General features: G+C 44.6%; 1 protein-coding gene across 1 annotated transcript in view; it reads left to right on the top strand.

Moving 5' to 3' along the window:
• The window catches only part of SEMA4G (semaphorin 4G), a 305,506-nt gene that overhangs the window by 147,743 nt on the left and 141,810 nt on the right, over positions 1–15,953 (top strand). Inside the window, exon 3 of the mRNA XM_077455317.1 lies at positions 4,496–4,644. Within this exon, the coding sequence (XP_077311443.1) occupies positions 4,496–4,644 (149 nt within the window). The remainder of the gene's footprint in view (positions 1–4,495; positions 4,645–15,953) is intronic.

The following is a 15,953-nucleotide window of genomic DNA, read 5'->3' on the forward strand; positions in this document are numbered from 1 at the left end:
TGGGCATCCTCCTAGGACACCTTACCACTACTTTGAAATTGCAATTTAAAAATCAATGGCCTTTTTCATCTAAGATTTTGTCCCAAAACGAAATGGCCCATTTTATTACTGTAAGCTTGCCAAATTCCCAGACCTGCAGCATGAAAATGGATTTCATTTATATCAAATTTTAGCATATATTTACCATCTGTTTAAAATGTTACATTGTGAAATATCAGTTGTCTTTACTATAGCAGTCGTTTGCATGGAAGCAATTGTTACTGTAAGCAGCGCAGCTTCTAATTGTTCATGGAGATTAGATTACTGAGTCAGCAGATGTGCGCAAATCCATGAACCATCTTGTATCCCCCGGTCACACCATGGCGACCGGCAGCCAGCATAAAGAGCAGTGTTTTCCCTCCGGCTACATATCGGTGGAGGATGTTGCTTAGTAACCACAATCATGTGAGCCACTGGTAGGTGAACATTGAACTGCACCTCTCTACTGACTACAGAAACATGTACACATCCATCTGTCCTTGCACATACTGAAATATTGCTTATAGCAAGGATGATCAACACATAATATACTGTAGTGTGTATATTGGGTTATTTTTATTGATTATTTATCCTGGTCACTGCTGCATATTCACAGCACTATAGATGACCGAAGACTGATGAGTATTTTTATGTTTTTTCATCTCTGCTAATAAACTAATATTCACATTTGGGGTTAACAGACCTTATATAAACATGTCTATACAGTGGCTATAGAAAAGAATCACCCCTTTTAAAATAATTACATTTTGTTGCTTTGCAGCCTGAAATGAAAGTATTACTAAACCCAGAACCTGCATTCACTATATCTGGTCTCTCAGAGTACACGGAACACAGCAATGCAATTATTTTAGTAAATTTAAACTGCTAAATACCCTTTATCATCAGTATATAGCAGCCTTGTGACCTCTATCAGTTCCTAGTAAAGCTTGTAGGAGGAGTTTTAATTCTTCCCTGACCCTCTGTCTGGACAGTGCTGATTGGCCCTGTGCTGATAACATGCACTCTCGCAATAAAAACTCTCTAGCAATACACACCAAACTGAGCATGTGCAGCCTGACTCCATAGACTCTGTGTTATCAGGAAATAATTAGGGGACAGTAGAGGAAGAAGAGGATCAGAGAGACAGGATCACACAGCCTTTATACACAAGGCAGAGGATTAACCCCTTAGGTTCCACAGGGAGTATAACAAACATGCTTTACTGCATATACAGACTGATTTTATTGTTGTGGGTTTAGTAACACTTTAAAGGCCTGTACACATGAATAGCTGTCTGACGATTTTCAGATCGTTAGTACGGTGCTTTCGACAGCTGATTTCGCTTTTTCGTCAGAAAAAACCTGGATGTGGAGTTTATAAAAAATTTGCCGGATGTGAACTCAAGGTCCGATTTTCGTATTCTTTCGTTTACGACGCTGAGAAATGAAAGAATACATACAAAACTATTCAACACATTATAACACTTCTGACGTTGTGTTCTGTTGTACGAAAAAAAAATTATTGTGAGTAACCTCTTCACTTTCAACATGAGACTAGCATGGCACAAAAAACAGATCTTCGGTAGTCCAAAAATTTAAGAGTGTATATTAAGCATTAGACAAACAGTAGTTGTTTTATCCAGCTGCATTTAATCAGTGCAACTTATAAAATCCAAGTGAAAGATATAACACCAAAATATTACAAAAACAGAATCACTGACTTGGAAAAAATCATCAATCCCCATATGCCAGTATTTTGTTGAACTACCATTTGCTTTAATTATAGACTTCAGTGTGTTGGAATATGTGTTTATTAACTTTGCACGTCTAGACTTTGCAATGTTTGCCCACTCTTCTTTGCAGAACTGCTCAAATTCAGTTAAATTTGATGATGATCGTTTGTGGACTGCAGTCTTCAAGTCATTCCACAGATTTTCAATGTGGTTTAGGTCTGGGCTTTGACTAAGCCATGCAAGGACATTCACCCTTTGCTCCTCCAACCACTGCGTGGTTATTTTTGCTGTGTGCTTTGGGGCCTTCTTATGTTGGAAGGTAAACCTTCTTCCCATTGACAACTTTCTGGCAGAGGGCAGCATATTTTCCTCAAGAATTTTATGTCATTTTCCCCATCTATTTTCTTCTACCCTGACAAGTGCTCCAGTCCTTCCTGTAGAGAAAGACCCCCATAACAGGATAGTACCACCTCCATGCTTTAATGTAGGAATAGTCTTATTTGTATCGTGACCTGTATTGTATTTCCACTAGAAACATCATTTGGTGTCTCATCTGACCATAACACCTTTTTCCATGTGGCCTCATAATCTTCAAGGCACATTTTAATGTGGTCAGATGAGACTAAAATTGGTTAAGTCAGTCTTTCTCAACTCCAGTCCTCAAGGCACCCCAACAGATCATGTTGGGGTTTCTTAAGGACTATCCTAAAGGAGGAGGAGGAGAAAAGGTGTTATAACCCTCCCTTGTTCTATCCAAAATGAAAAAAAATGAAAGTTCCACTTTATTGCATTCTGGCATTTAGGTAAAAAAAAAAAATCAGTATCCCCCCCTCACCCTCACCCCCTTTTACCTACCTGAGCCCTCATTCGATCCAGTAATGTGCACATCTGCAGCTCTTCTCTCCCCTCACCTCTGTGTCTCTGAGGCCAATCAAAGCCAGTGACAAGGGAGCGGAGGGCAGGGCTGGAGCAAGCCAGCATAAGTGCCCCCTTAGAAAGGGGCTTTCTATGGAGGCTCTCGCTGAAGAAGAAGAGCCAGGAGTACCGGCAGGGGACCCAAGAAGAAGAGGTTTGGCCCACACTATGCAATTCAGTTGCACAGAGCAGATAAGCATAAACTTGTTTAGTATTTAAAAAATAAAAAAATACAATCACTTTAACATTCCCAGAAAATGTCTGGGAAGACATGCATATGACTTCACCTGGATCACGGATAGATAATTTATATAAATACATATGAAAGGGGGGCTCTGCAAATATTTGGAGCTATGGCAGCCATAGTTTGCATAATGCTCTTCTCCAAATTACCAAATCACATGAGACATTTGAAAAAAACATACTTTGTTCTTACGTAGTGAAAAAAAAAAAGTATCTAAAGCCTAGGCAGCCTTGTTGACAGTCATCATTGATTAGCAGTGAGTAGTGTGAGTGTTTCATGTCATAGTGATTAGAGACCGCAGAGAGCCTATAGTTTTCTGTCAGACTGATGCTGTCAGGTTGATTGGCAGTGAGTACCAAGGATCGGGAGGGCTCAACAAGTAAGGAGAGCCTGAAATGAAAAGAACAGAAATGCATTTTCAAAAACTTAAATACACACCAGTGAAATTATGTACGGTAAAGCGTAACTCCACTTTTGTTGAGAAACAACATTCCCTTGAGTGATCTATGTACATTGCAAGGATTTTAACAAACGCTGTTGCAGATTCCTACCTGTTGTTGTTCTGAAGAAATCCCTGTTTGTTCCTCTGTGCTAAGTGAGCCTGATTGGAGTGGTTTCTTAATTATCAATCAGCTGCTGCATAGAATACATGAAGGTAAAAAAACTTTGAACGTTTAGAACCGCTTTAAGGACACTGCAGCCCGGCTGCCTGCCAAACAATGATAAATTTAACCCTTTCGCTTCCACTGATGTATGTCGTACATTGGCAGTGGTACTTTTTACACAAGCAGACTGTCAGATGGAAGCAACCAAGTGTCTGTACAGCCACCCAGTCCCTTACATATTCACCTAGGTGGATGCTGCTTCAGTCTGATGTTGCACCTGTCACCCACCACCTCTACACCTAGAACCGAGCAATCAAATACTGCTGATTGCTCAGTCCTAAGTGAGAAGAGAGTGGTGACCAGGACGGGGGGTGAGATGTGCCCTGGGTGCAATGATTTATTGCAGGGATGGTACTAGCCCTAAGGGAAGTGGGGGGGGGGCAGTTTGGTATCTTTACCCTGGGTGCTGGATGACCGGCTCTCTGCTCTGCCCCTTTCAGCGCTCACTGGAGCTGTGGGCTGATGCTGCTCACTGAGAGGCTGAGCCAGCTGCCGGTCATTGATTTTGGTAGATCTCGACATTAAAGTTGGGACCTCTCCAGAGCCTGGACCACCTGAGTGATGTCAGTCAAGTGATGGCTTTAAGCAGCTGTAAGCTTATGGCCCTACTTCTCCTTTTAATTGTTATCTTGTAGAAGCAATATTGCTTAAAATACTAGTTATTTTAATACGGTTTCTCTTTGATTGCTGAGAAAATCTTTGTATGGGTTTATACATGAATGGATAGTGCTGTACGGTTAGAAGACTGCTCATATTTTCCTTTATAATGTTCCTCAAGGGAAATAACAAGATGATGGTGATCAAGTATTCTGCTGTGTTTGAAGCCTTCCGCTGGGTCTCTGGTTAATGCTTTCGCTATGAGAATAGTGTCTGTAATCTGCAAAGCCTTTCTGTAACCATGTGATGTGTTATTTTCCACAGAACTTTCTGACGCCAAGCAGTTTAGTGATAAAGTGAAAAATTACACCACGTTACTGCTGGAGGATGAAAATGGAATTATTTTTGTGGGAGCAAGAGGTGCCATCTTTTCTCTGAATGCTACAGACATTTCTCACAGATCCCGCAGAACTGTAAGTTGGATAGTCTTCTGTCTAAGTTTGGGGGCTTGGTGGGTAGTATTATGAGCGCACTGCATGGCGCCAGGACCATTGCTTCTGGTGTGCGCAGGCTTACAGTTGGAGGAACACACACGAGTATGGAGAAGGATAAGCAGAAGCTGCGACTTGGAATGCACCGCCCATCTCTCTGTGTAAGGGAGCCCTTAGGTAATTGTTTTTTTTCCTTTTAATCAGCAGGTTGCATAAAAAAAAATGGCTTGATTCCCCCATCCACACATTTGAGGCGGATGGGGAAATCCTCCCTGCTGAGCTACTGTATTCTGGGTGCAGGGAGACTTCCCCTCTATCAGAATGCAGGCTGCAATAGCTATCGGAAAATCTGACAGGATGGTTAAACAGAAGTTGGTAAGTACTACAGCGGCCACCCTGCTGAACCAGACAAATTTCAGTCCATGTATGGCTGGCTTAATGTGGTTGTAAACATTAGACATGAAATATGAACAAAGCACGACCCTCTATAATGTGTCTCAATCCAGAGCACTAAGTGTAATTTCTCTCTGCTACTTCATTCCTCTATCTGCATGAACCATTTCTGACACCAAGAGAAAAATGGTGACCAAGAAAGGAGCTCCAGCTGATTGCCAGGCCTAGCTCTGTTCCTGTGTGCTGTGTGGAGGAGGGTTTGTCCCTTCCCACCAATCGGCTCTCAGAGCTCACCTTACTGAGCTTTGCACTCCACCCCCTGTTTTCTGTCAGCTCAGACAACCTTTAAAGTTTCTGCACTTTGAACTGATGTAGAGAAGTGAAGGCAACAGATAAACTAGTATGAAGTATATAGGAGGATTTGTTTAATCTTTGTGAGGCCAGTGACTTCATGGGGTATATGTAAGGGTTTACATCCACTTTAAGGCAAAGTAAATGTGTACTATTGATGAGGCATAGCAAGGAAGGGTTTGTTTTTTAATTAAACAGTACACTTACACTTTAACCTCTTAATGATGGTGCCTCCTGGCTCTTTAGGAGGTTTATGATTGCCGAGGGGCTGGGCTTAAGAGCACGTGACCGCCGTTATTGGCTGTCACGTGATCCAAAAACTTCCAGTTAAGTGCTGGTAACTGTATTGGGAGCGCATACCACGTGCACTCTCGGCACAGCTTTATGGACAACAATTCATGCAAATATGCCGCCCCTCTGCGCAGAGGACCCTGCGTCGAGAGGCTGCATATTTTCATCCGGCCGCTGCCGCCACCAAGGGGTTAAGCTGATCACTTATATAAAAGTGCACTTACAATTAAACGAATGATGTTAACATATATAAAAGTAATATATTCCATCTAGGATGGATACTAGCACATTATGCTATTGTCTTGCAGGTTTTTTTTTTGTTTCAACGGTTTACTACAGCTTTATCTCCAATGAAAACATACAGTGGGGAAAATAATTATTTGATCCCCTGCAGATTTTGTAAGTTTGCCCACTTATAAAGAAATGAAGGGTCTATAATTTTTATCATAGGTGGATTTTAAAGGATGGAGACAGAATATCAACAAAAAATCCAGAAAAAAACACATGATATAAATTTTATAAAGTGAGTTTTAGTAAAGTCAGTGAGTAAAATGGGTATTTGATTTTCCAAGCCAAGCATGACTTGATACTTGGTGGAGAAACCCTTGTTGGCAAGCACAGAGGTAAGACATTTCTTGTAAGTTAGTGGCCAAGTTTGCACACATCTCAGGAGAGATTTTGGTCCACCCTTCTTTACAGATCTTCTCTAAATCCTTAGGGTCCGTTCACACAGGGGCAACACGACTTGTAGGCGACTTGAGTGAGGCAACTTGGACACGACTTGAGTTAAGATCACAGCGCGACTTGGGACAACTTCAACACGACTTGTGATGACTTCAACCTGACTTGGGACGACTTACAAGTCGCCCCAGGCCAGGCGACTTTTGCCGTGGCCAAGCAGAGAATGAGCTCAAGGGGGAACTCCACGCCAAATTTCTGAAAAAAATTTGGCGTGGGTTCCCCCTCCGAGAGCATTCCAGGCCCTTAGGTCTGGTATGGATTCCAAGGGGAACCCCCTACGCCGTTTTTTCGTTTTTTTTTGTTTTTTCCCCCCAGATCCACACCAGACCCTTATCCGAGCACGCTACCCGGCCGGCCAGGAAAGGGGGTGGGGACGAGCGGGCGCCCCCCCCCTCCTGAGCCGTACCAGGCCGCGTGCCCTCAACATGGGGGGTTGCCTTGGGGGAGGGGGGGCGTGCGGCCCCCCCACCCCAAAGCACCTTGTCCCCATGTCGATGAGGACTGTCATGGTCGTTCCCGAGTTCCAGCGGCCCATGGAAGACCTATCCACAGAATTGGTCCGTTGAGCGCTAATAGGTCTTCCCGGGCGCGCGTTAGCGCGAACGGACGCACGCGGGTGCGAGCAGGTACGATCGGGCGCACGCGGGTGCGCGAGGTTGCGAACGTGCGCACGCGGGTGCGCGGGGTCACGAACGGTTGCACGGTTTCACGTGGGCGCGCGCGGGCACGCTGTGCGACCGTTCTTGGCGCCCAGAGGGCTTCTTAAGAGATCCGTTCTAGTGGCCCGGTGCTGTTCTGTCTACAGCGTTCCTGTGAGTTACCTCTGCTAAACCTGATTGTTCCTGTCTCTGATCTACCCGGCTTGTTCCTGATTACCCCTGCTTGCTGCCAGCCTTGACCCTCGGACTTCCTGACCACGCTTCTGCCTTCTCCTTCGGTACTTCTGCTGCCTGCCCGTTGACGACCCGGCCTGTGTTTGACCCTGCTGTTGCCTGCTGACCCAGTTTGTCTTCTGTGACCACTGCTGCCTGTTGCCCGCCTGCCAGCCGTTCCTGTGTAACCTCCTGCAACTGCTGCCAGCCGCTGACTGCTCTCCAGCTGTTCCAGAACCACCTGCCTGCACCCGCTGCTGTCTGACACCAGCTCCAGGACCAAGCCTACCAACACAGACTTGGCACTTGTGCCCTCTGACCTCTTGAGTCCCTGTTCCCACTCTCAGGGGATCTCGAGCCAGAGACTTACGAGAGGCCGCTCCCTGCACTCCGGGCTCCTTCCACCAGGTACGTGACAAGGACAAGGGCCTCTTCCCGACAACCCTGGCCGTTGGTTGTTGGGGTCTGCGGGCGGGGGGCTTATCGGAACATGGGTTGGTCACATGGGTTGATGTCACATGGTAAGGGTGCAGGGTCACCATGTGACATCAACCCATGTGACCAACCCATGTGACACCGCCCCATTGTCCCTATATAAGTGGCAGCGCAGCGCGTCCCTGGCATTGCGGCCGGAGAGCTCGTTGAGTCAACATCTCCAGGAGAAGAAGAAGGAGAAGAACGGAAGGCGGCGACGGCGGCGACAGAAGACCGGGCCACCGCCTGTAAAAGAGCTATAAGAAGGCGCGGTGGCCCGGCAGAAGAACCGAAGAGGGGGACAAGACCCCCGAAGTCGGGAGAAGAGGCCGGCGGCGAGGAAGAAAGCCGGACTCCTCCGCTAGCAAAAGAGCTACAAGAAGATAGCGGAGGAGTCCGGCGAGAAGACCCCCGAAGACGGAAGACCCCCGGAGCTGTGCAATAAAATATTTTTTCCCTGTGTTGTGTTTTTTTGTACTTTTTTTCACAGGTGAATGGGTAGGGGTACATTGTACCCCATACTCATTCACATAGGGTGGGGGGCCGGTATTCGGGGGCCCCCTTATTAAAGGGGGCTCCCGGATTCCGATAAGCCCCCCGCCCGCAGACCCCGACAACCAACGGCCAGGGTTGTCGGGAAGAGGCCCTTGTCCTCATCGACATGGGGACAAGGTGCTTTGGGGTGGGGGGGCCGCACGCCCCCCCTCCCCCAAGGCACCCCCCCATGTTGAGGGCACGCGGCCTGGTACGGCTCAGGAGGGGGGGCGCCCGCTCGTCCCCACCCCCTTTCCTGGCCGGCCAGGTAGCGTGCTCGGATAAGGGTCTGGTGTGGATCTGGGGGGACCCCCACGCCGTTTTTTCGGCGTAGGGGGTTCCCCTTGGAATCCATACCAGACCTAAGGGCCTGGTATGCTCTCGGAGGGGGAACCCACGCCAAATTTTTTTCAGAAATTTGGCATGGAGTTCCCCCTTCAGAACTAATAATTCTGTCAAAGTCGCCTCCGTATAGACAGAAATCCGACTTGGAGGCGACCTCCATTGAAATCAATGGGTACCGGTCGCCTACAAGTCGGATTCAAGTAGTACAGGAACTTCTTTTGAAGTCGGAGCGACTTCAGTAGTGTGCATTAAGACAGCTCTCATTCACTTACATTGGTTTTTAAATGTTGTCCGACCTGAGGCGACTTGGGGCGACTTGAAGTCGGATCCCAAGTTGCCCCTGTGTGAACGGACCCTTAAGGTTTCTTGGCTATCGCTTGGCAGCTCGAAGTTTCAGCTCCCTCCATAAACTTTCTATAGGATGAAGTAAAGGTCTGGAGACCTTTTAATGACCTTTTAATGTGCTTCTGCTTGAGATACTCCTTTGTTGCCTTGGTGGTATGTTTTGGGTCATGCTAGATGACCCATCTGAGGGAAGAAGGTTCTTATCCAAGATTTTACACTATATGGCCATTGACCCTTCAATGTGGCAAAGTTAGCCTGTACCTTTTAGCAGAGAAACAGCCCCAAAGTATGTTATCACCTTCGTACTTGACTGTAGGGATGGTGTTCTTAGGATGGTGTAGTCAGCTTTTTTCTTCCTCCAAACACGGCGAGTCAAATACCTATTTTACTCACTGAACTGCAACTCAATTTATAACATTTGTATCATGTGTTTTTCTAGGATTTTTGGTTGATATTCTCTATCATTTAAAATACACTTATGATAACAATTATAGACCCTTCATTTCTTTGTAAGTGGGCAAACTTAAAGAATTTGCAGGGGATCAAGGTTCGCTTTTTTTTTTAAATAACGAACATGTCATACTTGCCTCCACTGTGCAGCTCGTTTTTCACAGAGTGGCCTCTGAACATTCTCTTCGAGGGTCCCTCGGCGGCTCCCAAGGTTTCTCCCCGCATCAGATAACCCCCTAGGAGAATCTCTCTCCCAGGGGTCTTACCTTGCTGGCACGCTTCCGAGTACAGCATTTGTGTCCATAGACAGGAATGCCGCACTCGGCCCCAGCGCCCGCGTCATTGGATTTGATTGACAGCAGCGAGAGCCAATAGCTGCTCTGCTATCAATCTATCCAATCAAGAGCTGGGAACCCCAGGCAGAGGAAGAGTGCGTCTCCGGCGTGTGAAATTCCAGGGCTCAGGTTAGTAAAACGGGGGGGAGCTGGGGGGCTTGTCACTGCCAGGTGTTTTTTCACCTTAATGTATAGGATAGGGTCCAACAGGATCCCAGGTGCATCAAATGTGTTTTTATTTTGTTTTTTTTTATCGGCCACAGCCGGTAGAAAAGCCTATTTCTTTCCAGTATGCTGCAGATGGGGAATCGGAGATCTGTTTTGAGAGGTCCAACCCTATTGAGTCAGATTCCAAATACTCCTATCTCTTATAAGCAGGGAATATGAATGTTGCTTGGTAGGGCACAGTAGGTAGGGTACTCAGTAGGGTGTTGACCATCTGCACTGAGACCACTGCTTCTACACAGATAACAAAGGTCCCACTCTGCAGCTGTTGGCAGGGGACAGGCCTTTCTGTTCAGAATGTGGCTCCTTTAGAAAAAAAAATGAACTCTAAATCATTGCTTTACAATGCCAACGTCTAAATAAGCCTTTAGGAGTATGCTGGGTAACTTGATAAAAACAGGTAACAGGGTGTAGGCAAAAGGACTGCCCTCAGTGATAGTTCCTGAAGATTTTTTTGGGGGGAAAAAGACCAAAGGAATTCATACATGGAACATCATAACCATGGTTCGCCTTAAAGTCACCCAACAGAATGATGGACTGTCTTGATACCAAGTTTATATAAAAAGTACAAATATTTATTATTAATTATAAAAAAGTTTTGTTTCAAAAAAGAAAATTTATACATACATAAATAAATACATATTAAGGCTATAACATAGACAAAATTTGTTACGACAGTATTTTGTGTCCAATACGGTCTTTGGTTTCTCTACTAGTTTCGCGACTACTCTGTCGCTTCTTCAGGAGACCTTTTTTGTCTAAAACTAAATTTATCACATATTACTTAACAAACAACAATATTTATTTCAAAGTATTTGATGTATTGTTTATAATCAGTTTAATAAGAGAGGGGAAAAAATATATATATGAACACGAAGCATGTAGCTCACCACCATGCAGATATCGGAGGACATTTGGAGTTCGGGTAGTCCCTACCGAGTCAGGTAATTGACCACCCTTTGGGGCGGACACGGGAGGTTCAAAATCAGCTACAAAACAATAGTAAGAAATTTTTAAATAATAAATATATATATATATAAACGACTTGCACAGCTTTAACGTGGGCATTTATGTCACAGTTTGGGTGTAAAGATTACATACCAATATAGCCAGGAGCTTTAAAAGAAGCAGCATGGGTAAAAGTGCAGCAGTGCGGCAGTTCCGATAGACATTAAAGTCCAGGTACAATTGTCGGTGTGCCAAGAAAGCCCAGAAGGATATATCTATATTGGATCTAATGCACGGTGGACATTGTGTCTATGTCAAAGGGAGAGTCCAAATCTTTGCCCAAACTGTCGTCGGTGTGCGGCGTTGACCTAATAAAAATTTTGTTCGGTCAACCAAGTATATAAATTTGATTCTGGGGTACATAATATATAAGGGAGTTCATACCAATCGGCAGCGTCTCTCCTGCACCTCCTTCGTCCGAACGACGGTTCTGGCCTGAAAGCTCCACATTCTTCGTTTCACATGCTGTAAAGGAGCGCCATAATGGCGCGCCTTTAACCTCCAACTCGGCGGCGTCACGAACACGGCACGAGCGCCGGGCTATGACGTCGCCGGGTCCGCCGCTCCTACTGCGCATGCGCCAGAACGTGGCGACGCGCATCAGCACATAGTCACCTAGGAAACCATCGGTGACTACTTGCTGAAGCAGACCTGGTGCCACCCACTGTGTGGGGGCCTATCAGGACCGCCGGAGAGGCGCATGCCCGCCCCTGGGAGTCTCCTCCCATACTCCATACTAGGTCCTACAACAGCATGATTAGAGTATCACATGCCTCGTTTTACAATTCTCACCAATACGTTAACTTGGTCTGTGGAAAGATAATGCGAAATCATAATTAGATAAATAACTAAATTAAAGTATTAAAACAAAATAGACACCTTTGTCCACATAGTGCACTGATGACACAGTGGGTGGCACCAGGTCTGCTTCAGCAAGTAGTCACCGATGGTTTCCTAGGTGACTATGTGCTGATGCGCGTCGCCACGTTCTGGCGCATGCGCAGTAGGAGCGGCGGACCCGGCGACGTCATAGCCCGGCGCTCGCGCCGTGTTCGTGACGCCGCCGGGTTGGAGGTTAAAGGTGTGCCATTATGGCGCTCCTTTACAGCATGCGAAACGAAGAACGTGGAGCTTTCAGGCCAGAACCGTCGTTCGGACGAAGGAGGTGCAGGAGAGACGCTGCCGATTGGTATGAACTCCCTTATATATTATGTACCCCAGAATCAAATTTATATACTTGGTTGACCGAACGAAATTTTTATTAGGTCAACACCGCACACCGACGACAGTTTGGGCAAAGATTTGGACTCTCCCTTTGACATAGACACAATGTCCACCGTGCATTAGATCCAATATAGATATATCCTTCTGGGCTTTCTTGGCACACCGACAATTGTACCTGGACTTTAATGTCTATCGGAACTGCCGCACTGCTGCACTTTTACCCATGCTGCTTCTTTTAAAGCTCCTGGCTATATTGGTATGTAACCTTTACACCCAAACTGTGACATAAATGCCCACGTTAAAGCTGTGCAAGTCGTTTATATATATATATTTATTATTTAAAAATTTCTTACTATTGTTTTGTAGCTGATTTTGAACCTCCCGTGTCCGCCCCAAAGGGTGGTCAATTACCTGACTCGGTAGGGACTACCCGAACTCCAAATGTCCTCCGATATCTGCATGGTGGTGAGCTACATGCTTCGTGTTCATATATATATTTTTTTCCCCTCTCTTATTAAACTGATTATAAACAATACATCAAATACTTTGAAATAAATATTGTTGTTTGTTAAGTAATATGTGATAAATTTCGTTTTAGACAAAAAAGGTCTCCTGAAGAAGCGACAGAGTAGTCGCGAAACTAGTAGAGAAACCAAAGACCGTATTGGACACAAAATACTGTCGTAACAAATTTTGTCTATGTTATAGCCTTAATATGTATTTATTTATGTATGTATAAATTTTCTTTTTTGAAACAAAACTTTTTTATAATTAATAATAAATATTTGTACTTTTTATATAAACTTGGTATCAAGACAGTCCATCATTCTGTTGGGTGACTTTAAGGCGAACCATGGTTATGATGTTCCATGTATGAATTCCTTTGGTCTTTTTCCCCCAAAAAAAATCTTCAATATATAAGGATGAGGATACCATATACCTTTCTTGTATAATTAGGCACAACCTTATAACCGATAGTTCCTGAAGGCCAGAAAAGCCACTTGTTTACTTTTAGATTTAAAAAAAAGAAAAAGCGAGATAGGCGTAGTAGCGCAGTATGTGTTTTTTAAATGCCTAGAAGCCTTAAGCAGGTTGTGAGTCACCAGCACAAATAGTGGTATCAGTACTATAGTCAGCAAGATATTTAATGTTTGACAGCAGTATGACATATTTTAATCCTTGACCTCAGCAGGTTGGTGACTAGGCGGTTGATCTGCAGACACTCCTTGTGTCCTCAGGGCAGATGGGTCTGGATTTTCTGTGCCAAGTCACACAGCATCTCAGGTGACCCGTGCCAATGCAGTTGGGCTACTCTTGCATTCCTCTCTTCATCTGTGTACAGAGAGCTCTTCAGTGTGAACTTGGGTGTTCTTGAAGTCATTTACTACAAGACAATATTTTACCATTTCACAAACTGTTTACAGTGTGACTCAGCATGGACTAGTAAATAGTTTATAGCTACCAGGAAATGTCGTAAAGCTATGCGAAACAAAGGGACAAACTTGTTACACTTTCCAGTTTGCAAAGAGACATTGTTATTTTATCTTTCTTTTAGCAAGTTTTCTAAATTATTTTTTCAACTGCTTTTTGTATTGTTTTTTAATTTGCTATGTGTGAATATAGTGTGCAGCTCTAAGGCTCCATGCACACTGGAGCTCCTAAACTGCAGTTTATTGGAGTTTGGGCATTTTTTTTAAAAGCCCATAAACTCCACTCTATGTTAGCCTATGTGTCCATGCACACATGGACGCTTTTTAGCTTTAATGAGCAGTGGAGTTTATGGGCTTTTTTCTGAACGGCAGAAATTCGCGTTCAAAGTGCCGTTTTTCACAGACCAAAAAACGACAAACGCAGATAAACGCTCATAAACACGTGTTAATTAGTGTTCGGCGTTCTATTTTTGCAATGAATTGTGGGAGTTTGGAATGCACTGTGGGATTTTTGGAGTGTCCTCTGTGTATTTTTATTATAAACGCTCATAAACAAAAGTACAAAACGCTGTTAAAAGCACGTTTTTCAACCAGCGTTTTCTGCCAGCAATCTGGCGTCCAGAAAAAGCTTTTTTGAGCTTCAGTGTGCATGGAGCCTAAAAGGGAAACTATAATATTGTTGTGGGGTTAATACATTTTAAACTATTTTGTGGATTTATTTTACTGTGTAGTATGTGGGGAGGTGCAGCTTGGTGTGGAGTGAACACTCACACCATGTTGTAGCGAAGAGTATAGCAGTAAGTCTCCGGTGCGCCAACAGTGTCGGACTTGAGGGGCTGAATGCAGCATGGCCAGTCCATGCCCACATGGTAGAGGCTTCCAGGAAGGGATGGGGTGTCCCTCCTCTTTCCCTACTCATCCGGAACCTCTCCCTGCTGCTGATTTGAGGCAGTGCCCCTTTTATTGCTTTTCTTTTTTTGTGTTTGGTTGAGCCCAGGATACCCACCCCCTCTACCCAACCTGGTAAATAGGGCTTGGCTCCCTATGATTTTCAATGGTTTGAGAAAGGAGTAGGCCAGTGATGGCGAACCTTGGCACCCCAGATGTTTTGGAACTACATTTCCCATGATGCTCCACTACACTGCAGAGTGCATGAGCATCATGGGAAATGTAGTTCCAAAACATCTGGAGTGCCACGGTTCACCATCACTTGACTAGGCAAAGGATTTCCGAAACACGTTACCATAGCAACCATCCTGCCCTGTGTTCCACAGCAGCTCTCCTAACTTCCTGGAAGATTGGACTTGGTTTCCTCAATGACTATGCCCCTTTTTCTGTCACGAGTGGCTCTTCCAGTGGACGGCTTCCATCCAATGTGGCATGGCTGCAGATAAGCACTTTGATTTTTATATTTCTGAGAGTTTGCTTTTTAATTGTAATAAACCCATTGATGCTGCACTTAGCTGGCACCTCCTTGTATTACTTTATGTACACAACTTTTAACAGGGGATTCAGGACAAACTCCAAAATGCTTCTCGTACATGAACAAAATGAATTATTTCCGTTTACTGTGTCCTGTTTTCATACGAGAAAAATCTGATATAAAATACTGCACATGACTGGAAACAATGAACAACAATTTAATCTATGTACAATGTTCCTAGATCAAAACAAAAAATGCCTTTTGTGCTATGTCGGTTCGACCAGCTGCAATCAAACGAGAAAAAAACGGACGATTGCTTGTCCATTTTTTTTTTTTTTATAGTGCGTACCCTACTTTAGGTTTTTCTTGAGCTCTGTGTCCTCTTGTCTTGGTTATGCCCTCTCATTTATTCTCCGGGTGTAACAGACAGAAAGCGAGAAGAAACTTTCCTAATGAGGACACAGACAGCAATAAAAACATGGGATTTTGATAGTTGGGTCCCATTCTTATTTTACTTATGTGCGTTTGCGTTTGTGCACACACGTTCCACTTTGCATGGACTGCCATTGCATCTAAAGCAACCAAAAAAAAGAACGTGCTGCATTTTTGCATTGTGGTGCACTGCAGCACATGTAATTATAAATGGGCCCTTATAGCAAAACACAAATAATCTGCAAGCTGGCAGGCTTTTTATTGCTGAAGACATAGCATGCCATAGTGAAAGTGATAGGAAACCTGAAAGCTGAGTGGATAGGTGGTGATGCACCATTGGTTGCTAGGAAGCCAGCAGCCGCTGGCATCCTAACGACCAGCCTGAACAGGAAGTTTCCTTTACCCGTTTTTACCAATA

This window comes from Lithobates pipiens, unplaced genomic scaffold (genome assembly GCF_037356315.1).
Source record: "Lithobates pipiens isolate NorthernLeopardFrog02 unplaced genomic scaffold, aLitPip1_a1.2 Scaffold_25, whole genome shotgun sequence".
Classification (NCBI taxonomy): domain Eukaryota; kingdom Metazoa; phylum Chordata; class Amphibia; order Anura; family Ranidae; genus Lithobates; species Lithobates pipiens.